Source organism: Corvus kubaryi, unplaced genomic scaffold, assembly GCF_017639235.1.
Source record: "Corvus kubaryi isolate FWS band 111438036 unplaced genomic scaffold, C.kubaryi_AGA036_p1.0 78, whole genome shotgun sequence".
Taxonomy (NCBI): domain Eukaryota; kingdom Metazoa; phylum Chordata; class Aves; order Passeriformes; family Corvidae; genus Corvus; species Corvus kubaryi.
Genome location: NW_024582065.1, coordinates 7,894,838 through 7,921,199, shown reverse-complemented (window position 1 = coordinate 7,921,199; position 26,362 = coordinate 7,894,838). Strand labels below are relative to the sequence as shown.

Sequence of the window (26,362 nt, the reverse complement as noted above, 5' to 3'; positions counted from 1 at the left end):
GGCAGAGATGGTCTGTCCTCATCTCTCCTCTGGTGAGGGTTTGCTCCTGCTTTTTCCTACCCTGCTGAGTCATCTCCTTGTACTGATATCAAACCAGGAACCCCCAAGTGACCCAGAACATGCTGGAGGTGGCCACAAAGACACTGTACCAAACTGCCCACCAAGCACTGCACAGCCCCTCAACATCACCCCTACAGCCAAATCCCACAGTGCTCCTTTGAGCTAAATCCAACAACTTCATTCACAGCAGAACAATCAATTCAGACTCAGTGCCAGGCATTTGTATTTTAGCCAGAAATTACTCTTTAACAGACTCCCATAATGGTTCTTCCCTTGCATATTTCAGCCTAGGAGATATTACCTTATTATTCTGCATGTCCTTATTGGCACCATTCTTCAGGAGGACCATTGCAGCTTCCACGTTATTCACAGCAGCTGCCCAGTGCAGGGCTGACTTGCCTGGAGAGGAAAACCATGAAATACAACACACATCGGTGAGTGCTAAGATAAGCAGCAAGCATCCCTTTTGTCCCATGTCTGGGCTGTTTTAGCTGCCTCAGTACCTAAATCATCCACGGCGTTGACGTCAGCGTGGCAGTTGATGAGGTCATCCAGCATCCCCTCCACAGCCAAGCGAGCGGCCAGGATCAGGGGAGTGGTCCCGTCATGCATTCGGGCATCCAGGTCTGTTGCCCTGTTCCTAATCAGGATCTGCCACGAGAGGGGCCAAAGCAGAGGGAACACAAACGTTAGGAGGGGCAGACAGCAAGGCACTCCAGGTATCCAGGCCTCAGGACCTGCAACGCCCTTTCCAAAGGTTCATCTCTCCAGTTCTGCTCCCAGTCCAGGGGTGCTGCCGTGGGGTTGCTGCTTTGCTGTGCCCCAAGTCAGCAAGGGCTTCATTTTTTAACACTGTGACCCCACACCTTGCCCAGGTGAGCAGGAGACCCTGTGATAAGGCTCTTCACGTGGCACCACTATTTCCCCCTGAAAACCCCGAAACTGGTGGCCAAAGCATCAATCACCTGGAAGACTCCTTGGGCATCGGCAGAGACGGCGGCGTGCAGGGGTGTCCGGCCCATGTTGTCCTGGATGTTGGCATCAGCGCTGGCCTCCAGCAGGCGCTTGGCAGCGTCCGAGCGGGAGTACCTGGCGGCCAGGTGCAGGGCGGTCTCGCCGGTGCGGTCAGTCTGGTTGTGCAGACTGGCGCCCTGGTAGATGAAGTCCGAGATGACGGCAGGAGCATCGTCCTCCTCCTCGCTGTTGCCGGTCTCCAGCCCTCCTCCGCTGCACGAGGCGATCATGAGGGGGGTGAAGCCGTCTGAAAGCACAGGGGAGCCCGGGGAAAAAAGGCTTTTTACCCTCTGTAATGCAGGAGGCTCAGCCAGACGCTCTGTCTGCGATAGATGCTTATTCTCCTGGGTGCACCAAGACTGAGTTCCTGACTAGTTCTGAACATCAAACACGGATATCCTTCCTCTGATATGGATCTGAAATTCCTTAGTGGTATCTTGCCACTCAGTGCTTTCCCTATTTCATCTGCTCGTTTGCACATGCACCACGTAAGGTGCAGTTTGTAAGGAAGGCTGCTCAAAGCAAACCGAGTGTGGTAAATACCTTCATTATTTCAGAGCACAGTTCCACAGACATGGGGAAGACCAAGTGTTTGTAAGAATTTAAAAACCTATTAACCATTGTTAAAGACCTGAAAAGAATGTGAAATGTACAGTTGGGTGGGAGGAGAGGAATATAGGAGCAGCAGAGAGAACCTGGGTGATTTAATAGGTACTTCTGTAATTTCCATCTCAGTGACTGAACAAAAGAGCTCTCATGGAAAGCAAAATGGGACAGTCTCTCTCTAGATCACACACAACAGCAACCCTGTGGTGCAGAATTTGTAGCAGTGACTCTGTTCCAACAAGGGACAGGTAGGGCCATGGGGCTGCTCCCTGCAGGGGCTGAGGGAGGCTTTGACATGAGCTGACAGCCAGTGCAGAAGTGCAAGGGGTCCTTACCCGGCCCTCTGACGTTGACATCCATGCAGTCAGCATCAATTTCCCCCTGTGGAGGGGTAGGAGCCATGGAGGAAATGCGCAGGTCAGCGGCGTCCAGGTGCTGCTGTGTCCACTGCCTGTGATCTGTCTGGTCATCTGTGTCCGGCAGCATTGCCTGCTCCTCGAACTGAGGAAACAGCAGGGAATGAGCTCCCAGAAAAGCACCTTGGGCTGAGCTCCAGTCTGGGAAGCCCTGAGAGGCTCCAAGGTATGTGCTTGTCACAGGCAGGTTTGCAAAGGAGCTGGGAGCAGCAATGAGGGGCCCCTGAGCATCCTTCTGCTCCGTTTGTGACAAACCCAGGAGTGACTGCCTGCAGCATAGGGAGGGAATGTGGCAGAGGGCTTACCCTGAACTTCTTGGTGTCCAAGGTCTCCTCATCGCCCCACTCATTCTGGTTGTCATCCATCAGCGTGCCGTCCGAAGCATTTTTGAGGGGTCTTTAAAAATAAAGCCATACAAAAAGTTATCTCCTCTGCAGAAACCGTGATGGACTGTGTCCATGTACGTACACAAACTGAAAGAAGAATCAACCAATTTCCAGGAGGTTCCCCTCAGGCTGCATTTCATTTTTTACCAAGTGCAAACAGATTACAAAGATGGAACACCGCTTTTTTCCCCATGCAGAACTTTAAGACCCCTGATTTTTCTCCTCCCTGCCACACCAATACGACGCACTGGAGAACAAAACTCCGACGGGCTCTCTCAGGAGAGCCCTGAGCAGCCCTGCTGCGCCGTGTTTATGGGGTTAGCAAGCAAATTACTCACTTCAGTCCAACAGAATCCTCCCCAAGGGGTTCCCGGCGCTTCTTCTTGCTCGACTCCGTCACTTTGAAGCCCTCTGGGAACCAAAGCTGCCCATGCTCCCTGCGCCGCTTGCGAGACACCAGCACTCCCAGTCCGATGAAGGCGAGCAAGACCAGCGCAGCCACCACCACGTACATAGGATACAGCTGGGAGTTCTTCGTGGGCTCGGCTGTTTCACCTACAAAACAGTGGGGCACAAAGAGATGCTGAGACATTAAGCTGCATAGCAAACCAGGGACAGAGTGGAAATGAAGGAAAATTAGTTAATAGAGGTACCTAAGTCTGATCTAAATCAGCCCCCCCCTCCAACCCCCCCTCCCCAAAATAAGGTCATTTTATACGCTATTAATCAGAATTGCAAACTATCGGCAAATTCTCGGCTGCAAAAGGCAGCCTGCACCAGGAGACAGCTTCACTTTTTTCTCCTTTAAGGAAAAGGATTAGCAAACTTCAAATCATTGCGCTTGCATTGAGCTGTTAAGACAAAAGGATTTAGGGGGGATTTTCAAGATACAAACTTCAGCTCCTTGCATGTCACTGATTGATTGGAGCTGCTTGGGTTTTCTTTTTCTTTTCTTTTTTTAATAACTTTTAGAGTGATAATGATTTTGAAATAAAACCTGGAATAAGCAAAAATAATAAAGTGTGTTTCCAATTTTTTTAAAGAAAAGACTTAAGGGAGAAAAAAAAAAAAGTGAGGTTATTAAAACCAGACTGTGTTCAGATGCAGCCAATTGACAGATAACTAAACTTGGGGAAGGCTGGAAAGTTTTGGCTGTCTCTCCTCCCCGGCTGACCAGCTGTACGTACTTTTAACAGCTTCTATTTTGTAGGGTATGTTCAGGTTGCCGAGGGAGGCCAAGGCTCCCAGGAATGCTGCCACATCGGTGGCACTCTGGAAGCACTGGGAAGATGACTGGATGCACTGGCGGTTATCAATTTCCAAGTAGACGATGGATCTGTGAGAGAGAAGAGTCAATAAGGAACAGGGAGCGATGACCACACAGAGGACACGGGTGAGCCCTGTCTCCCTGCCCTCTTTAACCCCCATCAGTGGGAATTAGAAGGTGGGAACCCATTTCCTTGCTTCCCTGTGGCCCAAAGCCTGCAGCTCGCACTCATGGTCTGTTGGATTTGCCTCAGTGAATGCAGTAAAATCCAGCTCTTTATCTACAGGAATGGATGGGAGGCTCTGTTTCACAATGTTTGAAAATTACCCAGACACTACAGTATCTTAAATAATGCTGCTTGGGAGCCTTCAGATCTTCTCACATCATTTTCACTGCTCTAACTCCTTTGCCTTCGGTGGTTTTTGATTGAGTCCATGGAGAGGGAGCAGGTTAGATGTGTATGTTTACACCAAAGATCTCCAAACACAGATTGCAGTAATTGAGTTTTACAACAAAGCTCTAGAAAGCATTTCCCAGGGAGAAAATGAGGCTTAACTTAATGACTTCCTGAAGTCAGACAGTCGGTCAGGCCAACCTCTGCTTCCAGGTCCCACCCAGCCCAGCCCCGGCTCCCAACAATGCACAGGACTCCTTCAATCGTGAGAGTCGGCGCAGCATTGTACCCGGGATTCCTGAATGATCACTCCATTTTCCCACATGAGAGCAAAATCCGGTTTCTGTTCACACAGAAAGCAACATCTAAACACAGTTATCTGGCCTACATCCTTCCCTTCCTAGCGTGTTACTATTATCAACACAGAAAGCAAACTCAGAGTGCTGCTCAGAGAAAATGGAACCCTCTTACCCTCTGATGTCCATCTGATCGAGCTCCCTCTTCTGCCTCCTGCCAGCCCTGGAGTAGAGACTGCTCTTCACTTTGTTGATGACAGCACTGGACATATCTGACCAGTCCTCTGTGGACCTCTTGATGTAATGTTTTTTCAGTTCCTCCTCATTGCCATAGTATGGGAAGATCATATATTCCCCCTTGGGGTTCTTCTTGAAGACCACGTTGGTGTGCAGGACACGGCTCAGCTCCCGCAGGAAGTTGAAGGAGTTGTTCTTCAGGTTCTCGGGGGTGATGAGGACCACCACCACCAGCGTGCCATCTGCCAGCTTCTCTGGCATGTTGTTTGCACAGTCCAGACCATCCCACTCACACTCAAAATTGTTGCAACCCTGGTCACAGTGACCATCCGAGAAGTGATCTTTGCAGTACTGGTCATACAGAGGGCTGGAGGGAGGAGGAAGAAGAAAGGCAAAAGAAAGAATGAGACCAAGTACTGCAAATAACACCTATCTGCTGACAAAAACAGTGGTGGGTCCACAGGGATCCCTCTTTTGTATAAATATTCTTCACCCTGACAGACACTAAACCAGTTTAAGTAGAAAGCAGCTGTTTCCTGCAGCATTCACCTCTGCAGGTGAGAGAGAGCAGCTGTTAAATTATAGAAGAAAAAGGGACAAATTACTGTGACTCAGAGAAGGCATGGGGACACAGAATAGTTACTAAGACCCGAGTTGGTCCAGGAATCTGGGACTAAGTTCCTGCTGTTGCCAAAGACAATGTTTGGGAAATGCTTGGATGTTAACATCATCATGTTTCCTGGCTGCTCTTCCATCTGGGGTCTCCCTGCCTTGAAACTGACTGTGTTACTGCTGTGAGTTGGAGAATTCACTTCTATGGAGTGATACAAGCAAGGACAGGGAAGCCATCTGCAGAGCGTCAAGCTCAGAGAGCTTCCAAGTGGATATAAACTCAGAAGGACCACAGGGAGATGTGGCTGCTTGAGTTGCAGCCCCACAGGCAGCAGAACAGAATGCTGGAAGTGAACAGCAGGCCTGAGTCTAGGAGTTTTACCAGATGCAATCAGAAGGACCAGAGAGTCACCACAGAGGTCACGGGCTTTAAAACAAGAAGGTTTTAAAGAAGCCACTTACTTGCACTGCCCCTCATATTTCTGGCAGTCAAACCCATCGTAGAGGCAGCCAGCATTATTGCACTGAGAGTCACACTTGCCATCGTTGAAATACTTCCAGCACTGCAGAGACTGGGAGCAGTTCTTCCAGGGATCGTTGAAGTTGAGGGAGCAGTCGCCCCCGTCCCAGCCGCAGGCGTGGTTGTTGCATTTCCCATCACAGATCTTGTTGCCGGCGTACCCCGCGCACACGGCGATCTCGCACTTCTCCTCGATTTTGGGGGGGATGATGTCCTGCCCGATGCCACCCTGGAAGTCGAAGTCGAGGATGTGGCAGTTGAGGCCGTTGAAGTTGGCGGGGCAGTTGCAGCGGTAGTAGGGCGAGGCGTCGCTGAAGAACTCGCAGGTGCCCCCGTTGTAGCAGGGGTTGGAGGTGCAGGGGCTGCTGGCTGGGTACTGGCATTCGGGGCCCGTGAAGGCCGGCGTGCACATGCACTTGGAGCTCTTGTGGATGGAGATGCAGGTGCCACCGTTCAGGCAGTGCAGGTTCCCACAGGTGCGGGAGTCGTTCTCGCAGGTGGCACCCACGAATCCCTGGGGAGGGCACAGCAAGGAGGGAGTCAGAATCGCTGATGCTGTCCTACAGGCAGCGTTAACACACGTGTGTTTTGGGAAACTAAAACTCACCCTCTAAAACTGCCGATGGGCAAGAATAATCTTGAATGTAAAGCCTGTCAGAGCATCCCCTCAAAGTGAAGGGAGCTCTTTTCCATAGCTGCCTGCTCCACTTTGTGTGGTGCAAATAACATTCAGCCTGTTCTACCTTCAGGCCTGAGCCATCTTCTCCTTAACTCTATTCCAGCATCCTTGCAAGCGTGGAGGGTGCACATTTATGGATGAACCCACAGCAAAGCATCCTCTCATCCATGCCTATCCCTGCCTATCCCAGCTTGGGAAGCCTCGGGGGCTAAACTGGCCTCTTGACCACCCCTTGTGCCCATGCAACATTCCTTGCCCAGAGCTGGAGAGGAGCAGGCACCTACCGGGGGGCACTTGCAGATGAAGCCACGGCCAGTGTTGCTGGCAACAGCACAGGTCCCCCCATTCCTGCAGGGTTTGCCTTTGCAGCCATCCACCACGGTGTCACAGCGACGGCCTGCGAGGGAGAGGAGTGTGTGAGGAGCAGAGGAAGGCATGCAGGGATGCCTGGAGGGGCTGCAGGCTGGGAGCAGAGGGGATGCAGTGCTCACCCGCATAGCCAGGTCGGCACTCGCATTTGTAGTCGTTGACCCGCTGCACGCAGTTCTGGGTGCCGCGGGCGTCGCAGGGGTTGGACAGGCACTCGTTGACATCTCCCTCGCAGCGCTCCCCTACAAAGCCAGGGGGGCAGATGCAGCTGTAGCCACCTACCCGATCCTTGCACTTGCCATTGTTAAAGCACTTGGGCCCCAGGGTGACAGGATCAAAGAAAGGGCTGCAGTCATCCACATTGATCTCACAGTGCACCCCTAGAGAGATGGGGGAACAACCCACACAGCTCATCAAACAGTATCGGGGGGCCCGCTGCTCCCTTGTGTGAGCCTTCCCTGCCAAGGGGCTGAGCCTGACCACGTCAGTGGCAGCCTGAGCCACCTCTCGGGCAGGAGGGACATGGCACCACGTGGCCAAGGCCGCGTGGCCTTGATGGCTAAGCCCGTGAGCAAACACAAACCTCGCCCGCTGCATTTGCTGTTGCCAGCCCGAGCAGCTAATGAGCAGAATCCAAGGATATCTGCACTCAGCCCAGTAATGCCCCAGCCTGGGGAATTAATTTACCTTGAGTTCCTCTGGGGCAGGAGCATTTGTACGTATTGATGAGATCGATGCAGGTTCCTCCATTCTGGCACGGGTGGGACAAGCACTCATTGATCTCCTCTGAGCAGTTAACTCCATGATAACCAGCCACACACTGCAAGGAGGAAAGAGGAGAAATATCAGAGAGGTTCCCTCCATTCCCACATGGCTGCAGGAGCACAGCCAGCACCCCAGTCTCCAACTTGGTAAAGGGGCATCATGCCCAAGGGCAGCATCTTGGGCAGCAGAAAGGCAGTAACTGGGGCTTTTTTACCTGCCCCCCAGGCACCCACCTCGCAGGAGTAGCCTCCCAGGTAGTCTGTGCAGGTGGCTCCGTTCTGGCAGGGGTTGGGGGAGCACTCGTCCACCTGCTCCTCGCAGTAGCTGCCGGTGTAGCCGGCTTGGCAGCGGCAGAAATGGGTGTTGCCAGTGTCTACACAGAGCCCCGAGTTCCTGCAGAGATGTGCTACATCGATACCTGTCAGGGAGAGCAGAGTGAGATGCAGGGACCTCGGCGACACCCACACATCACAGGGCCATGTCCTGACCACCACACATCCCACAGGCAATCACAGCCTTGGGATGCATTGCTAGAGCAATCCTTGAGATCACTCTGTGCCAAAGATCCCCACCAAGAGAACTGGCCACATCCCTGCTCAGTGCCCAGCACAGGGGACACCTGGGGCCCCCAGCCTGGCCCTGTACACATGGCAGGGCCTTACCTTGCTGCTTAGCAGCCACCTCGCAGGACACACTGGGGACATCGCAGTAGAGCCCTGTCCAGCCGCTGTTGCACTCGCAGTGGTACAGGTTGCTGGTCTGCCAGCACTTGCCCCCATTTTTGCAGGGAGAGGAGTCGCACCAACGCACCAGGTTCTGGGGGAGCAGAGCAAGAGATGAGGGTCAGAACACAGCAGGGCTTCTGCAGGAGTGGAGACTGCAGTGACCCCCGGATCCCCACAACAGCATCCAGCCAAGCTTCCCGTACCTGGCAGTTGAGCCCGGTGTATCCCTGGGGACAGGTGCACTTGTACGTCCCGTAGCTGTCCTGACATGTGCCCCCGTTCAGGCACGGCTTGGAGTCACACTCATTGATGTTGTGCTCACAGTAGCTGCCTGTGAAGCCGGGCAGGCAGACGCAGGTGAAGGTGTTGATGCCATCCACGCAGGTGCCACCGTTGAAGCAGGAGCTGGGGACACAGACATCGCACCCCAGTGAGTCACCGCTGCTCGCGCTCCACGCCAAAGGCCCCACACACCAACCCAGGGCTATGGGGCAGCACAGGGACCTCAGCCCCTTGTCCCAGCTGGCAGGACTGTACCTCTCCGTGCAGTCAGGGGTGTTGTTCTCGCAGTGGATGCCGCTGAAGCCGGAGGGGCAGGTGCAGGTGTAGCTGTTGACGCAGTCGGTGCAGTTGGCCCCGTTCTTGCAGGGGTTGCTGGCGCACTCATTGATGTCTTCCTCGCACTTGGGCCCACGGAAACCAGCCAGGCACTCGCAGAAGAACGTGCCAATGCCATCAGAGCAGGAGCCACCGTTGTGGCACGGATCTGGAGAGGAGGGACGTGCATGTGAAGATGTGATGGGGATTGCCCCACAGCACTGTCCCCATACACATTCCCTGGCCATGTGGAAGAATGGGACTGAGCCCAGGGACTGGGCAGAAGCCAGACCAACCCCACCAGGAGACTGGACACAAGGAGAACCCATGGTACACATTATCCCCACAACAGGGCTTGCAGCACTGCCCAGGCCACAAAGGCAGCCGGGGCTGGGCCATGCATGGGGAGGAGAGTCCCAGCCCCAGGAAAGGCCACGAGGCTCAGGGCTGAGCTGGGTGCAGTCTGGGGGCAGCCCCTGCTCTTACTGGGCTTGCAGTCGTCGATGTCGGTGTCGCAGTTGCGGCCGGAGAAGCCGGTCCGGCAGGCGCAGCGGTAGCTCCCGTTGGTGTTCTGGCACGTGGCCCCATTCCGGCAGGGGCTCTTCACACACTCATTGATGTCGATCTCACAGGTCTGACCTGGGGACAGAGCAGGATAGGGATTGTGTGGGCTGGGGGTGCTGGTGAAAGCCCTGGGAGTGACAATGACATCTTGGGCACCGCTCGCACCAGGGCAGGAACCAAGGGATGCAGGCAATGGTCACATCCTGTCCACCCAGCTGAGCCACGGGGCAGGTCAGGACCCTCTCACAGGCCTGGCTTCCTCCCCCTGCCTTTCCCTCCCTCCCCCTGCCTTTCCCTCCCTGAGGGGAGCGGGGGGTTCTAACCCCCAAAAGGGCCATGCCCATACCTTGCCAGCCAGGGGGGCAACTGCAGGAGAAGCTCTTGTAGTCCTCTGACTCCTGGCACTCGCCGCCGTTCTTGCAGGGGCTGCCAGCACAGGGGGCCAGCACGTCCTCACAGGTGGCTCCTGCACAGGTACAAGCACCCGCTGACACCCTCCAAAATGACAGGCAGCCCAAGACCCTGTTATCCCCTGCCCCGGGCTGCTGCCAGACTGGGGAAGGCTCTGGACTTCCCCACCACCCCAGGGCAGCCTAGCTGGGGCTGTCTCCTCCACTCCTGGTCACCCATGACCCCAGATCCCCACAAACTTTTAAGCCCTGGCTATCTGGGCTGCATTAAAGCATTGCACACTTCCTTTGGCAGGGAAGTGCTGCTCGGGGTGTCTTTCCCCCCTTGCACTCCCTCCCCCCTTCCCTCTCCGCTGCTTTTCCTGTTTACGTCCAGCCAAGGGACACGTTCCCTCCAAACCCTTATCTTCCCTGTCAGCCAATATCTCCTGAACTGGCCTTTGCTATTTTCCAGAGCCTTCCCCTCCCTGCCTGCCCAGTCCCCGTCCCCCCAGGGGTTTCTATGGCCACCGGTGAGGGCAGGAAACTGCTCATGGCTTCCTGCAATTGTGCTTGGCTGCGCGAGCGGAAGCGCAGGGCCGGCAAACAGGAATTGGCTCAGCAGAATCCCCGGCCCCTCGGCCTTGGATCGCCTTTTCCAGCACGGGCATCATGGCTGGGGAACGGTGGGGTGTGAGTGGGGCGGCCCTGGGTGCTGCTGCCCCCGAGCCACCGCCCTGGTACCCTCCAGGAGGAGGAGGAAGAGGAGGAAGGGAGGAAGCTGTGGCTGGCAGCTTCCCAAAGCTCCTGCAAATTTCCTCCAGCTGCGCTGTGGAGAGGTGGAGCCATGGCTCTGGGCAGCCCCTCGGCAGGGCAGTGTCAGGGAAGCCTTCACGCTGAGTGCCAGCTCACTGCGTGTGCTGGGGACCAGTTTGGTGTCACAGGTGAAGAAGAAACTCCCCAGAGCCGTGGTGGGGCACAGGGCACTCCTCTCACCTGTGTAGGGCAGGAGGCAGTTGCAGGTGTAGCCAGCGACATCATCGATGCACGTGCCCTGGTTCAGGCAGGGGTTGGAAGCGCATTCATTGATATTGGTCTGGCAGTTGGGGCCTGTGTCAAGAAAAAATAAATAAAAGAGGCTGTGATGGAGGTGTGCTGGTGGCAGGGGGCTGAGGGTACAGTGGGGACATGGTGACAATGACAACAGCACACCCATCGCCCCGGGAAAGGCTCCTGTGCTCAGCGCCAGCCCTGAACTCTGCTGAAGGTCTCTGGGCTGGCTGCACTGCCACAGCTTCCAGCCACACCTGGGGCTCCACCGTCCCCAAAGTGAAGCCTCCAGCCCATCATGGGAGCACCCACCCACAGCTCCCCCCTAGGCCTTGGTATGGGGGGAACATGGCAGCATCCCTGCCTGCACCCTTAGAATCACAGACTTGTTGATGCTGGAAAGGCCCTCTAAGATCATCAAGTCCAACCATTAACCCAGCATCACCATGTTCCTCACTAAACCACATCCCCAAATGCCACATCCACACCCCTTTCAAACACTTCCAGTCATGGTGACTCCACCACTTCCCTGGGCAGCTTGTTCCAGTGCCTGACCACCATTTCCAGGAAGAAATTTTCCAGAACACCCAATCCAACCCCCCACTTACCGCTGAAGCCCTCCCTGCAGGTGCAGATGTAGCCACTGGTCATGTCCTTGCAGGTGCCACCGTTCATGCAGGGATTGGATTCACACTCATTGTTGTTAATGTCACAGTTTGTCCCACTCCAGCCAGGGTCACAGTCACACTTGTAGCTTTGGGGAAAAATTGGGGCATAAAGATCTAGTCCGACCTGGTCCTCTAGGCTACACCAGCCATCATTTATCCAGTAAATCCTGTCCCTTCCAGGGAATATCCCATGGCACTGGCCCAGAGCACGGACAAGCACCAACTCAAGGGTGATGCTCGCTCTCCTCTAACCCAGACTTTGTTGGGGACCCTTTGTTCCCTGCAGCCCCCCAGCAGCCCCTGCACCCTCCAGCCTACCCATTCAATCCATCGTGGCATTTCCCATGGATGCAGGGGTTGCTGTTGCACTCATTCACTTCGGACAGGCACTTGGGGTCGTGGAAGCCCTCGGGGCAGAGGCAGGTGAAGCCGTTGATGCCATCCTTGCACGTGCCCCCGTTGTGGCAGGGGTTGCTGGCACACTCATCGATGTTGATGTTGCACATGCGCCCTGGGAAAGGGGGAGCAAGAACAGTTACCCTGTAAGGATGGGCGGCATGGCGTGGGGAGAGCACCCACCAGGCAATTCCCCCTCCAGCCACCCAGGGAACGTCTCCTGGAGGCTCGAATCTCGGGCCACATGTGTGCCGGCTGCAGAGGAGCGGGCTGCCCTGCAGGCAGGGTGACTTCACACCCTGCATCGCCTGCCTGCCTTCATTAAACGTGACTGGGAAGAGGCCGTGCCCTGGGCTGCTTTGGTCCAGGAGGGAATACTGAAGGGAGGAGGTTTCAGCCTGTAACCCTACCTGCCACGGCCGACAAAGCCAGGCTTTATTTCGGCTCCCGGCGGGCCCGAGGACAAGGGGCTGTGCGAGCGGTGGGGGCTGCTCCCATCAAAGCCCTCCACCATTTCCAGCAGCCATCAAACAAACCAGTTGGACAAGGCAGCAACCTGATACCCATGGGAGTGGGTGCAGCGGGAGTCGAATTCGCAGCACCAGACACCCCTTTGATTTCAGACCGAGCCAGGGTCGCCCTCCTGAACAAGCTGGAGCGCTGGAGGGTGTAAAACCTCCTACAAGCAGAATGGCAGCATCCCCCCTCCTTATTGCAGCCTCGTCCTGGTTTTGTGAGGCACCAGCAGCTGCAGGTCCCCAGGGTGTGAGGCCCTGCTCTCACCTGTGTACCCCGGCTCGCAGGTGCACTCGTAGCCATTGATCTTGTCGATACACTTGCCGTAGTCGCAGGGGTTGCTGGCACAGTCGTCCAGGTTGATCTCGCAGTTGGGGCCTGGGGAGGAGAGGGGTGTTGTTAGGGGGTCCCCAAGAGGAGAGGGGTGTTGTTAGGGTGTCCCCAGTCCCGTCAAAGCAGTAAAATGAAGCCCGCTGGCACTGACTGCCACCGCTGCCCCACAACAAAGCGCCTCTGCCATGGGCAGCTCCCGGCTGGGGCGCGGTTCCTGCCAGAGCTGAGCACCAAACCGGGAGAACTCGCCCTCACCCAGGATGCCCCAGGGCCGCCCCAGCACCAGGGCGGCTGCTGGCGGTGGCCCAGGGCCAACCTGCCCCAGGATGAGGATGGGAGCAGGATACTGCACCGGCACTGCCAAGCCGCACGGAACCCCGAGAGCTCCCTCCTGCTCACCCGTGGTCCCTTTGAGGCAGATGCAGTTGTAGGCGTTGTTCCTGTCCTGGCAGGTCCCCCCGTTTTTGCAGGGCTGGCTCTGGCACTCGTTGATGTTGATGTCGCAGCGGTGGCCCGTGTAGCCGGGCTGGCAGAGGCAGGTGAAGGAGGCGATGCTGTCCTTGCAGGTCCCGTAGTGGCACGGGTCAGGGTCACACTCATCGATGTCGATCTCGCAGTGGGTGCCCGTGAAACCTGCCACCAGCAGGAGGGACACAGGGTGAGGATGGGGGACACGAGGTGGGGATGGGGGACACGAGGTGGTGATGAGGGACACTCCTTCCCATCCTGTCCAGGTGTGAGGCACTGCACTGGGGTGGCTTTACCTGCTCCACCGTGAGCCCTGGGACCCCCAGGAGTGGGATCCAGGCAGGGAGCACCCCGATGTGCTGGCAGAGGGGCTGGTCAGACCCCAGCCCGGGGGCTTTGTCCCGGGGTGCACAATGACCTGCATTAAAGCTGCCTCGGCTCTGGAGCGGGGCCCCGCGCTCGCCCGCGGCTCGTCCCGGAGTGCACGGGGGGGGCCGGCCGCAAGCACCCCCGAATAATAACCCCCCCGGCAGCTCCTATTCTCCTGGCCGGCTCCCTCCCCGCCGGGTTTGGGGGTGGAGAGCCGAGGACAAAGTACAGCTTTGACTAGACCCCGCCAAGCCCACATAGCAGCTTTTCATCGGGGCTTGGCATTAGCAAGACACTAATTAGAGGCCATTCAGCTGGAAGATTTCTGGCGGGAGCTGCTCCACAAAAGAGCCACTGTTTGCCACCAGGGCTCAAGTCATCATTTTGTGCAACTGCTCCTTGGGTTTCGGTCGGCGAGCCCCCACGGCCCTGCACCTTGCGTCCCCATAGAGGCAGCTTTATTCCTTCCTTCCTGCCTTCCCCCTCGCTGCCGCCCCGGCAGGCGGGAGCACGGTGGGACGGCTGCTGCGGGGCCACACCTAAGGAGTGCCAGGCTCCATACACCTGGCCCCGGCACCAGCAGGCTGCAGAGCCCGACTTGCTCTGCCAACACCTGGGAAAGGGACATTCTGCTCCATAGGAATCACATCAGCAGGGACCGACCCCACTGACGGACGGTTTGGGGACACCTGCCACAGCAGGTGCTTGGAGAGGTGGGCACTAAGTGATTCGTCAATGTGGTTTTATGGCACATCATGGGGCAGGACCCCCCCAGCCCGCCAGGACGCAGGATCCCCTCACCTTCGGTGCACTCGCAGCTGTAGGTGTTGGGGCCATCCACGCACTTGGCACCATTCTTGCAGGGGGTGCTGGCACACTCGTCAATGTCAAACTGGCACAGGTGCCCGTTGAAGCCTGGAATGGAGGGAGAAGTCACGTCCCTGAGCACGGCCGGACCCGCCAGGCTCCCCTCCCTGCCGCCGGGCAGCTCCCGCCGGGCCCCCCCGCCCCGCTCCCGCCGGCCCCCCGCATCCCGGCTGGGGCGCCGGGTTTCCATGGGGACGGCTGCTGGGGGCCCTGAATGCGGGGCTGCGACCCACCATTGAGAGCATCTTATTTACATCTCTAGAGGAGCAAAGTCTCTGAACTTCAAAACCTCCTTTCACAGATTAACCGTCTCCCCATTCTCTGCTCCACCCCGTGACTTTGACACCGCATTCAAAGCCGCTGGTGCGGCCCCCCCAGCCCCCAGCCCTCCTTCCCAAAGAGGGGCCTTTTCAAGTGCAAAGCCGTGGGGTTTAATCCTCCTTCCCCTCTCCCATGGGCCGGAGCTGGAGCAGCAATGCCTGCACGGGGCTCAGCCCCTCATTGCAATTGGAGAAGCCTCCTCCGAAGCACCAAGAGGTGCTTGCTACACTCTGCCCATTCCGGAGGGCTATGAAATTTAAGGAGCCCATTCCTGGCTCGAGTCAGGATGCGTCCTGGCTTTGTTTCCACCACAGTGGCAGTGGATGGATGCTGGTGGTGGGATGGATGCCACGTACCAGTGGGGCACTCGCAGTGGAACTCGTTGATCTTGTCAAGGCAATTGCCGTTGTGCAGGCAGGGGCTGCTGGCACACTCGTCCGTGTTGATCTCGCAGTAAACCCCCTCGTACCCTGCCGAGAGACCCAGCACCGTCAGCACCATGGCACAGGGCTGGCACAACCACACGACAGGTGCGTTACAGCTGGTCCCCCCGTCTTTAAAAGGCAGCTCAGGAGATGTTCTACACATGGTGGGATCTGATGCACAAGATGCTCCATGGTTGTCCATCTTGGATCAACAGGCTTTGGCTCAATCCAAGCCAGCAAGATTGGCAAGAGGAGGAATCCAGGGAAGGGCCGATAGTGCCCAACTCTCACTTCTTGTCCCCCCACTACACAGCCTTTACTGAATTCTCTCTTTCCGGTGCTGTCCCCAGGCACACAGGAGCTGCTCACCCAACCCCGCACTGAGCTGAAGCTGAGGGGCACCCAAAGCCCTCCCATCACCCACCCCCAGCTCTAAGGCTGGGTCCACAGGGCTGCCCACGCACCGGGCATGCAGATGCACTGGAACTCCCCGATCTGGTCCAGGCAGGTGGCATCATTCTGACAGGGGTTGGAGAGGCACTCATTGACATCAATCTCACAGCGAGGGCCCGAGTAGCCCTGCAGACACTGGCACTGGAAGGACCCTTGAGTGTTGATGCACTTCCCTGCGTGCTCACATGGGTTGGCTCCTGTAACACACAAGAACAGCTCTCAGGACTCGCTCCTGGCTGTGCCAGAGCCTTCCCCAGCCGCGCTGCTGTCACTCTGTGTGAGCTCACCCAGCGAACACTCGTCCACATCCTGGTTGCAGGCTGGCCCCATGTACCCCGAAGGACACGTGCAGATGGCTTTGCCATTGACGGGGTTGGTGTCGCAGTTGGAGCCCTCGTTGCAGGGGTTGCTGATGCAGGCGTCGTCCAGGTGGCACAGCAGACCTGGGCAGCAAAAGGTGCATGTCAAGGACGATGGGCACACGAGTCATTACGGACCAAGACCGCAGCAAGGAGCCAGGGGACATGCAGGGCAGGGGACAAGGTGGGACAGGGCCTCACCTGTGCGGCCGTGGGGGCACTCGCAGTAGAAGGAGGCCACCCGGTCGTGGCAGGTGGCCCCGTGGAAGCAGGCGGCCATGGCGCAGTCATCGATGTTCTCGCTGCAGTCCTCGCCCGTCCAGCCGTTGACACAGACACAGTTGTAGCCGCCGTGGTTGTTGTGGCAGGTGCCACCGTTCTGGCAGGCGTTGGGCATCAGCTGGCACTCGTCCACGTCCTCAGTGCAGTACTGACCTGCCAGGGGACAGGGCACCTGCATGAAACTGGCACTGACCCACTCCCGGTGTGAAGCAGGACAGCTCTGCCCACACTGTGCCCACCATCCCCCTGGGCAGGACCCGTGCTCCCAGCCCAGCCCTGTGCCACCCTCACTGCTGGCATTACCTGTCCACTCCGGTGGGCACTGGCAGTTGTAGGTGTTGACACCATCCACGCAGGTGCCCCCATTCTTGCAGTTGTTGCCCGGACAGTCATTGATGTTCTCCTCACAGTTCTGACCCGTGAACCCTGCACAGACGAGACATCAGCCGTGATGCCAACTCACCCACTGGCTGTGTCACCACCTTGTCCCTTGCCAACCCCCACCACCAGCAGGGTGTTTGCTATCAGGTGTTGAGTGTGTGCCAGGCTGGCTTTGAAGCCTGGTTTCATCTTCATCCCTACTCTGCCTCTGCTGGAGCCTGGCAGGCAGCAGCTTCCTCTGCACAGGGCAGGGTGTCCCTGGTGCCAGAGCCTCCAGCTCTGGAGACACTTGCCCCAAGCAGTGGAGGATCTGACTCCACACCAGCGGGAACGAAGCAGGGCTGCTCCCACAAAGGCTTGTGGCACTCAGTGCTGAATCATCGGCTTTAATTTCACTTGTAAAGAGCCTCAGCAGCAGCGCTCGCCTCTGAGGGGGATCCAAGTCCCTGCCAGGGCAAGCCACCATCCCACAGGGCGCTGGGCTCATCCCAGCCCACCTCCTGCTTGGGTTTGTTATCACCTCCAGCTGATAGCATGGAAACCCTGCCACCCCCAGCCTCTCCAGCAGGAAGAAAGCAGCCAGGCCCTTCTCAGGACATCTGCCAAGCCACCTCTGGCTGACATTTGTGTTAAAAGCTGCATTTACTCTACAACCCCCAAAGCTCCTGACCCAGGTGCTTGGGGTTTGGGATGGCAATGCCAGCCCACAGTGCCAGGGTCCATCTGCAGCTCCCCCAAATTCTCCAAGGCATTCTGCAGCTCCAGACCAGGCTGTTCCCTGCACAGACAGTTCAAAATGTCACCTCCACAGGTAAGGACCAGGTGCCCAGACTCATCCTCTGTGGGACCCCAGACCCTGGCCCATCTGAGAGCTTTCCCCTCGCTCTCTCCATGTTTTCCTCTCCCCAGCCCCATCACATGGGGAGCAGCCACAGCTTTTTATGATTGCTGGTAGGAGTCCAGACCAGATAACATTGATTTGCGCCTCACTTTTTAGCAGCTGGGCTGAGCCTGAGCAGCAATAACTCGCAATGTCCTAGATACCAGGATTAACTCATTTTGAACCATCCAAATGAGTAATTAGTACGACAATTACTTTAAACTCAGGGTTACATTCTGCAGCGATGGCACGATAAAACAGCCAAGATTAGTTTAACTTGAAGAAACCCGGTAGGGCCAGGCCTCTCTGGGAATGAAAAGGGGACATTGTTCCAGGTTTGCTGTGCCACATACCAGCATATCAATCACCCCCTTATCATGAGGAACAGCCCCCCCGTCCCTCTGCCTCTGCTGCTGGTGCAGCTCCTGCACCGTGTGGGACAGAGGAGGTGCTGAGGGACCCCCTGTTCCCCGGAGCAGGGGCTGTGCCACCCCACGGGAGGTGAACCAGCTCTTGCATGATGCAAATCTCCTGGAAGCGGCCCACGGAGCCGCAGCTGGGCGTGACAGCACTGATCCTGCCGGGAGCAGGGATCTCCCCCAGGGCCGTGCCTCACCCCGCCGTGCCCGACGCTCGGGCTGCTCAGGGAAAGTGCCTTGTCAGCAGAACGGCAGGGCAGGGCCAGCACAGCTCCTCCTGCCACCTCCACCTGCCCGTCCCTGCGGCAGCGCCGCTCCGGCGGGACAGGGCTCGGAGCTGCTCCAACGGAGCATCGCCGCCGGGAGCTCATCCTGCAAGGAAAGGCTTCCTTCCTGGCACTGCTCGCCCGCTCAGCCCCACACCTCACTGTCCCTAAGGACAGGAGCTTTGCTCCAGCCTGGGTGTGCAGGGGTGGAGGTGAGGCAGGAGATGCTGCAGGGATCTGTTCTGGATGGCTAATGGGATTCCTGAGTTACTGCAACCAAAAGCTTTGGGAAGGGGATGGAACCTCTGAACCTGTGTCAGGCATCAAGACAAGATCCCCCACACTGCTCGCAGGGATCACTTATCTTCCCCTAAGGTGGGCTGGCTGCCAGCAGGGTGTGGGGGTCTGTGCCATCTGGGAGACCCCATCCCCACCCTGATGCCACGTCTGCAGCAGAGATGGGGCAGGAGCTACAGGGAGGGACGCTGGAGCTCCCCATGGCAATGCCCAGCCCTGCCCAGGGTGCAGAGCAGAGAAGCCACCCAACCTTCATCCTGCCCTGGCCACTGCTGGGCTATGGGTGACCAGAGGATCAAACCAATCCCACAAGGGACTCCTCAGGCAGCGCAGTGCTGCCCACAGCTTCCTTCCCAGGGACAGGGCAGGGGCATCCCCTCCACATCTGCCACAGCTGGCCAGTGTGCCTGGCTCGGGTAAGGAGCAGCGCTCATCCCAGCAAACACAACCTGGTCTGAGTGTGGCTCTGGGCTGAAACTCCATGGTTTCATTTCTCCAGCTGACCCAGGGATGGGCGGAGCGTGGAGCTGCTCAGTCCCTTCCTCCCCCTGCCCTGACTGCGCTGCAGACCCACTCTCCGAGGGCAGAAGTGAAAGGGCTTGGTGGGGTCAGGGGGCCTTGTCACAGCTGCTGTTCCTCTCGAGGGCTTGCAGGGTGCCAAGCTCCTTTCCAGGGTGCCAAGATCCTTTCCAGAGTGCTGAGCTCCCAGGATAGCCCCCACAAGGAGCCCTCCATGCCAGAGACTGCAATCCTGCTGGGCTCCTCCAGAGCCTGCCGGAGGGAGCAGCAGCGAGCACGGAGAGGGTCTTCCTTCCCCAGCTCCATTAGCACTCGGAAACTTTCCAAAATAGCTATTCCGGGCTAATTATTCCATTCTGGAAGTAGATTAAGCTAAAGCGGAAAAAGGCACTCTTATTCTGGAATATGAGCATCCGCACAGGGGCCTTCTTGTTTTGGAAGAGCTATTTTGGTGAAGCACAAAGTATATAAAGCCCCCAGATGAACTCTCCTCCTCGGGCATCGTTGCCCGACGTCTTCCCAAAAGCACGTGACACAACGAGCCCACAACCAGAGGGTTTTCTCCCTCCCACAGCCGCAGCTTGCAGGAAATTCGGCCACTGCTCATTTAGGGTGGACTAAGGTGCTGCAAGAGGGTCCCCCCATCCCTTTCCCTCCCTACCTGGCAGGCAGGTGCAGTCGTAGGTGGTGTCTCCGATCTGGCGGCAGGTGCCCCCGTTCTGGCAGGGCGAGGGGTTGCAGGGCACGTAGAGGTGCTCGCAGTTCTGCCCGGTGTAGGCCGGCTTGCAGGAGCACTGGTAGGTGCCCACCTCGTTGGTGCAGCTGCCCCCGTTCTTGCAGACGGGCGGGGAGATGTTGCACTCGTTGACGTCCTGCTTGCAGTTGGCGCCGTGGAAGCCGGCGGTGCAGCGGCAGATGTAGTGGGCTTCGAAGGGCACGCACTGGCCCCCGTTGGCGCAGGGGTTGGAGGCGCAGGGGTCGGCCTGCTGGCAGGTTTTGCCTGGGGAGGGCAGGGAGGGAGGGTGAGGATGCAAACAGCAGCTCAGCTCTTGCTGGCAGTGATCTACACCGCGGTGCAGACCTGGATCTGGGGCTGGTGGTAACTAATTCCCCCACCTCAAACCTCACTGTGCAGGAAGGTCACAGTTCCCCCAGCTGGGACCCACCCAAACTCAGGTTTGCAGCCCACCCTCCCCACCTCTCTGAGCCCAAAATGAGAGGCAGCTGTCCACCCACAGGGCTAACCCCTGTCGCAGGCCATCCTTCCCACCCCGGCTGCGTCCGCAGGTGCCACCCCTCACCTGACCAGCCGGGCGGGCAGCGGCACTTGTACTCGCTGAGCGTCAGCAGGTCGCAGGTGCCGCCGTTGCGGCAGGGGTTGCTGAGGCAGACGTTGTTGCGGGGCGTCAGGCACAGCTCGTCGGTGAAGCCCAGGCGGCAGGCGCAGGTGTAATCCACGGTGCTGCCGTGCACCACCGCGGTGCAGGTGCCGGCGTTCTTGCAGGGGGAGCTCAGGCAGGGGTTGGGCAGCTGGCACCGCTCGCCCACGTAGGCACCGCTACACCTGGCAGGGGTGAGACACACCGTCAGTGGGACGGCCCCGAGGACCGGCCCAGCCCCGCACCGCTGCCCGGCACGTCGGGTTTGGCAGTGGTGAGGCTCTGCCCTGGCTGCGCCGGGCTGGGAAGAGGAAGACGAAAGAGGTGCTGGGAACAAAGGCGTCCCCCATGGAGGGGCCTGCGCCGACTTGCACAACCGCAGCCGCGGCGCTGACATCCTGCGTCTCATCGCAGGGAGAGTCTTCTCCCTCCCCTCCCTGCTGAAGAGGAAACCAAGGCACAAGGGACACATGGTGGGGACAAGAGGAGCATCCCCATACCCACGCCAAATCCATGGGGCCAGGCAGCATGGGGACAGCCCCTCTCCCTGCCTGTCCCTGCCCATGCTGGGGTCTCTGCTTCACCAGGGGGATTTTTATCCTCCCTCCATCCTAACACTCAAACGCAAATTAAGCAGGGGCTCAGCATCGGTTGGCAACAGGTGGGACATGCTCCTGCTCCTCACAGTCAGCTGAGAGCTTCCCCAAAGCCAAATCCTGCACAAGGAGGGTGAGTGGCCCTGGCTGCTGCATCCCTCTGCGTGGGGGCCCTGAGAAAAGAACCCCCGATGCCACCACTGGCTTCACCATCTGTCACCATTGGCCACCTGGGCTGGAGCAGGACTGGGGCTGGCAATATGCCCCGAGGGCAAATCCCACCAGCCATCCTGGTGGGCCCAGGCAGGATGTGTGGCTGGCAGGACCTTGCAGAGGGGGCAAGGTAAGGACAGAGCAAAGCTGTGCACCTGATACCAAAAAATCCCAGGGGTGAGGCACGAACGCTCCCGCGTGGCATCTCTTGTATCCCGCCTGCAACACATGATGCCACCACAGGTTTTGTCCCCAGCCCTCTCTGCTCACATTACAGCTCTTCCAAAGGGGATGTTCTGTGCTGGCTGGGCTGTGCTGAGCAGTCATGGTGAGTAGGGCATGGGAGGAGTGAGGTGGTGCTGGCACGCTGCTGTCCCACACCACGATGGCAATGCCACCACAGGGCGTACCACGCTCAGCTCACGGGTTTCTACCAGAGGCCTTGAGAGCAGAAATAAATCTGGGATCCTGCACGGCCAGGAGCTGGAGGTGACGGGTGGGGAAGGCAATGGCACCTGGGCACTGGGGGACTGTGGTCCCCACGGTGCTGTGGCAGGCCGGGCTCAGGGCACCACGAGCTCACACCTGTTGCCATTGGATCTGGTGGGACATTGCATTCCCGAGCCTCCTGCATGGCCTCCAAGGCTCCCATGGCGAGGGGGTGAGCAGGGGGGGTCCCAGGGAATACTGCAGAGCACAGCAGTCACCTACAACCCCCGAAACAAGATCATGGGGCTCCTCCAGTGAAGCACAACCAGCAAACCCCACCCTCGGCCGCTCCAGCCCGGAGCCACCGCGCTTTGCCGGCGGCAAGACCACGTTTCAGCCCCGCTCCCCCTCTCCTCCTCTTCCCCTACTTTTTTCTTTTTTTTCTTTTTTTCTTCTTTTTTTTTTTTTTTTTTTAACCCAATTCTGATTTCATTGTTGGGGATTGTGTGAGAATTTGTCAGGATTCGGAGACATTTTGAGTTAATGAGACGGCATTATCCAGGCCAAATGAAAAAGAAAATGTGTATAATAATAAATCAGGGCATCTGCTCGGCACACAAAGGGCGGCGGGGAGCAGGTGTGCATCCTAATGAGGCACAGCAGCTGCCGGCGCCCGCGGACGGTGCCCGGCTCGCCGGCGGCTCCGAGCCCCGGGCGCCGCGGCCGCGGGGCGACGGCGCTTCTGGGTGGTTGCGCGGGGGAATGCGGAGGTTGGGGCTGCCTGAGAAGGGCTCTTTGTGCGGGGCCGGGCGCAGGCACAGGCGCGGGGACGGGCGCAGGCACAGGCACGCCGCTCGGCTGCGCAGTCATCTGGCAAAACCCCCCGTGCGCGCCTCCCCGCACCGCACACGCTTTTCTTGCCTTAAAACAATCCCCCCGCGTTCCCGCGGAGGCTGGAGGACAGGGCAGCGTCACGGGAGGCTCCAAGGGGAGGGAAAGGCGGAAAAAAAAAGAAGGGGGATGAGGAAAGGAAAAAAAAGAAAAGGAAAAAGTTGGTGCTGGACAAAGAGCGCCGGGAAGCGCGGTGGGAGCTGCCACGGCGCGCTGGTGCCACCATGGGAGAGGGACGCGGTGCTGGGGGAGCAGGAGGGGATGCTCGGCATCCCAAGGCCAGGGCAGGAGGCCAGTAGGGCTCTCTGGAATTGGGGTTCCTGCGCCGCGAGGTCGGGGAGAGGGGCACACAGCCCAACGCCCTCCCACCCAATTAGTTTTCGGACCGTTTCCAATTCCAGCGCAGGCAAGTGGGGGTTTGAGCACACAGGCGGGAAACCAAAGCAAATCCTAGCCTGAATCTGGGCATGGTTATTAGCCAGGAGGTTAATTAGTGATGGGAAGAAGAAGCCTGAGGGACAGGGAAGCCCCTGCCTGAAGGCACAGGGCGGGTTGGGATCACTGGCAGTGCCTGGGTTGGGGACTGCCTCATGCCTGGCTGGGCTGCTCAGGTGCTTTCCAGGCTTGTGCTTCAGGAAGTCCCTCAAGTTTCACAGCGTTGGTAGACTATTTTAAAATTAATTTCTATTTGTTTGTGTTAAGAGCCGATTTATGGCCACAATCAGCTCCGGAAGTGAAGAGAGTGCAGCAGATGGCAGGGAAAGGCTCAGCTTGGAAGGGCTGGGATGGGCACATGTGGGCCACTGGGACCAGAGTACGCTCAGGCTCCACATTTCTCCTCCCAGAAAGGGGTGTTCCCAGCAAATCTTTGGGAAAAAAGCAATACGGCACAGGCACCCTTACACTCCAGCAGTCACTGCTCTAACCCATGGAGGAGTTTCTACCATGCCACGTGGGGCTGTGCAGCACAGACCCTCTGTATGTGCCCAGCAACTCTCACCCTCACCCACCCGCTGCACACACCAGCTCCCAGCATGGGGAGCCTCTCAAATCTTTCCATGGTTTCTAAATCATCTTGGTTTCTTTTTCCAAGGCAGTGCCCAGGACATCCTCCTCCCTCACACCTGGCAGCCTCCACACCGCCCCTGCACCTTCTGTAGATGCTTCCGCACAGAACGAGGCTGTTCCTGCCCTCTCTGCAACGGCAGGTCTGAGACAAGCAGGGAAGAGCACGTTCCTGGCTGTGGATGGAGCCACGGGATGAATTCCACCGTCCCCTCCCCTCACGGGTCCCAGAGCTCACTCACAGACAGAGATTGGAGCTGCATTTCAAAGCCCAGCGACCTCAGCAGATTCAGAGAGTCCTGGCTGCAGAGGAAAGCCTGGAGACAAGTCTCACATGCAAAGCAAGAGATCAAAAACCAGGTGAAGAATCAGGGTGATCCTAGTTGTAGTTATTGTTCCACTTTTCAAGGTCTGGAAAGGCTGGATTCAGCAGAGCTAAGTTTAACTCCCAGATGTCCTATAACCTCATCATTTCTCCAGGGACTAAAAACCTCTCCTAAAGCTCAGCCCAGGGAGCTGAGCTTTATTTTCTATAAAAAACATGAGGTGGCATCAGGGATTCCAGGTGAGCAGACGTGGAGGATGCGACATCCCCGCGGGCTCAGCCAGGTGAAGATCACCCTGTGGTTTTTCCTTTGGCATTTCCCAAGCCAGGGCTACCCAAACCAAACCCCAAGCAGCTCATGGAAATTAGCATAGGAGACATGAAAGCTCGGCTTTAATTACAGATATATGTGTTGGCAGAGGACAGGGCGGGTGCTGCAGGATCAAAACAGCTCAGGAGGGCCATTAGAAAGCGGCTTTGAGGCGGTGAAATGTGGCCAAGCTGCCCGGGGTCCTGAGGAGCCTCTGTGAAAGCCCCGGAGAGGCCGCTGTGGACACACCCCCAGCTCCAGGCATGAGGAGCACCCCGTTCCCAAACCAGGCAGGAATGGCTAAAAATACCAGTGTGTCTCCCTCATTGTTTCCGTTGACTCATTAACCTGCTGAGGACGCACCAAATGCTCCATTTTGGCTACTGAGGGAGGGTGACGGCATCCCCATCCTGATCCCAGTCCCGATCCCTGTGATAGCCCAGCCCTGCTCCAACACACAGTGCTCCCTCTCTCAGCACCATTCCAGCAGACAACCTCACCCCTCTACACTTCTGGGGCGTGTTCCATTCCACCAAGGGACCAGGCTGTGACCGAAGCACCAGGCAGGACAGGGGACAGCAGTCAGTCCCCATCCCTGTGGATGAGGATGCTCCTTGCAGGGGTGAACACGCTGATTTACACCCCCTGGGTGTCTGGGGCTGCCGGCCATCCCGGTGGCTCTTTTTGTTTCGGGGGGTCAGGCAGAGGCTGGGAGCTGGATTCCCACAGCACCAGGCTGGGATGTGTCTTCCCCCTCGGAATGAGCATCCGAGTGCAAACTGTGGTGAGGGGGGACACGATTAATAATGCACAGAGCTGCCGGCCCATAAATCTGCATGATTCATGGCCAGTGTGAAGGGTGACGGAGAAGGCCTTGTCCAAGGTCAGACAGCAGTCCCTGGGGACAGCCTGGGAACAGCAACAGCGGCCCCAAATTCCCACTCTGCTCCCAGCACCAAGCCTAGGCCAAATCAGGATCTGCTCAGCACGGGCACGTGCATTTGTTGTGTCTGCTGCACATCCTTAAGGAGTCACAACCAGTGGCCCAACGCTGCAGCTACTCCAGCGAGGCTCCAGCAGAGCTCAGCAGGTCAGATAATCAAAAGCATGAATGAGCTGCAGGAGCCTCAGAGCCTACGAGCGCTGCTGCCTCAGCTCTGCTCTACACCTCTGCTCGCTGGGCTGCCACAGCTTCCAGCACCTCCTGGACCCACCAGCAGTGCTGGCAGAGTTGGGGTGCCCATCCCAGCCCCCCCAGCCTGTGGTTTCTGCTCTGGGTGCTCCCCGTGTGTGGCTCTGGCGCTGCCAGCCCTTTGTTCGCCCCGTCCCCGCTCGCGGCGCGCGAGGCTTCTCCTCCAACCCACCAGCAACAGGTTTTGTCCCTCCGCAGCAATGCGGGCACTGAAAGCATCCCGAGGCAGATGTTTCTGTGACCTCTGACCCAAGACTAATGTTTTCCTTTCTGCACTAAGCTGCCATCTGCCAGGGCCAGCACAGATGACACCCAGGCGCTCCCGCAGCCCAGCCCGCCCCGGCACGGCTCCCACATGGCGGCACGGGGGCTTTGTTCAAATTTGGGATGCACAGCCCTGCACAAGCACAGCCTGGGGACAGGGGGTTTCAGAGGTGCACAGGGATGCCCTGGATGTGGGGGCTCAGCCTGCATCACCCCACAGCTCACACCACCCACTGCTCTCCTGCCTGGCCCCAGCGCGTCTTCCTAAGGGACCCCGAAGTCGTGGCAGGGCTGGAGGTAAAACCCACTCTGGGCTTAAAATGTACCAAAAAAGCCAACAAGCAAAATGGAAACCAGGTGTAAACTGAAGCACATGCACAGGCTGTCCCCCACGCCCATCCCATGGAGGGGGAGGTTCAGGGGGCAGCCCCACACAGCAGGAGGGGACGGGGGGCTGGTGGGGAGCCCCATCCCAGTCCCTGGCCCCACATCCAGGCTGCCTCTTATCTGCTCTGCTATCACCTAACCTCTTC

At 57.9% G+C, this 26,362-nt stretch overlaps 1 protein-coding gene across 2 annotated transcripts in view; it reads right to left on the bottom strand.

Annotated features, from left to right (window-relative positions):
* Nucleotides 1–26,362, bottom strand: part of NOTCH1 (notch receptor 1) — a 42,569-nt gene that overhangs the window by 3,440 nt on the left and 12,767 nt on the right. Inside the window, exons 3-33 of one of the 2 annotated variants that reach the window (XM_042052280.1) lie at nucleotides 20,467–20,729; nucleotides 19,827–20,165; nucleotides 16,707–16,829; nucleotides 16,323–16,556; nucleotides 16,050–16,205; nucleotides 15,774–15,959; nucleotides 15,241–15,354; nucleotides 14,498–14,611; nucleotides 13,259–13,492; nucleotides 12,794–12,904; nucleotides 11,933–12,125; nucleotides 11,555–11,700; nucleotides 10,893–11,006; nucleotides 9,854–9,973; nucleotides 9,430–9,582; nucleotides 8,884–9,112; nucleotides 8,550–8,751; nucleotides 8,284–8,437; nucleotides 7,855–8,039; nucleotides 7,544–7,676; nucleotides 6,979–7,236; nucleotides 6,772–6,884; nucleotides 5,751–6,322; nucleotides 4,615–5,043; nucleotides 3,670–3,818; nucleotides 2,821–3,037; nucleotides 2,402–2,492; nucleotides 2,016–2,181; nucleotides 1,026–1,321; nucleotides 564–711; nucleotides 362–459 (exon numbers count right to left, since the gene is read on the bottom strand). In XM_042052280.1, the coding sequence (XP_041908214.1) occupies nucleotides 362–459; nucleotides 564–711; nucleotides 1,026–1,321; nucleotides 2,016–2,181; nucleotides 2,402–2,492; nucleotides 2,821–3,037; nucleotides 3,670–3,818; nucleotides 4,615–5,043; nucleotides 5,751–6,322; nucleotides 6,772–6,884; nucleotides 6,979–7,236; nucleotides 7,544–7,676; nucleotides 7,855–8,039; nucleotides 8,284–8,437; nucleotides 8,550–8,751; nucleotides 8,884–9,112; nucleotides 9,430–9,582; nucleotides 9,854–9,973; nucleotides 10,893–11,006; nucleotides 11,555–11,700; nucleotides 11,933–12,125; nucleotides 12,794–12,904; nucleotides 13,259–13,492; nucleotides 14,498–14,611; nucleotides 15,241–15,354; nucleotides 15,774–15,959; nucleotides 16,050–16,205; nucleotides 16,323–16,556; nucleotides 16,707–16,829; nucleotides 19,827–20,165; nucleotides 20,467–20,729 (6,040 nt within the window). The remainder of the gene's footprint in view (nucleotides 1–361; nucleotides 460–563; nucleotides 712–1,025; nucleotides 1,322–2,015; nucleotides 2,182–2,401; nucleotides 2,493–2,820; nucleotides 3,038–3,669; nucleotides 3,819–4,614; nucleotides 5,044–5,750; nucleotides 6,323–6,771; nucleotides 6,885–6,978; nucleotides 7,237–7,543; nucleotides 7,677–7,854; nucleotides 8,040–8,283; nucleotides 8,438–8,549; nucleotides 8,752–8,883; nucleotides 9,113–9,429; nucleotides 9,583–9,853; nucleotides 9,974–10,892; nucleotides 11,007–11,554; nucleotides 11,701–11,932; nucleotides 12,126–12,793; nucleotides 12,905–13,258; nucleotides 13,493–14,497; nucleotides 14,612–15,240; nucleotides 15,355–15,773; nucleotides 15,960–16,049; nucleotides 16,206–16,322; nucleotides 16,557–16,706; nucleotides 16,830–19,826; nucleotides 20,166–20,466; nucleotides 20,730–26,362) is intronic. The other variant, XM_042052281.1, reaches the window with a different exon arrangement.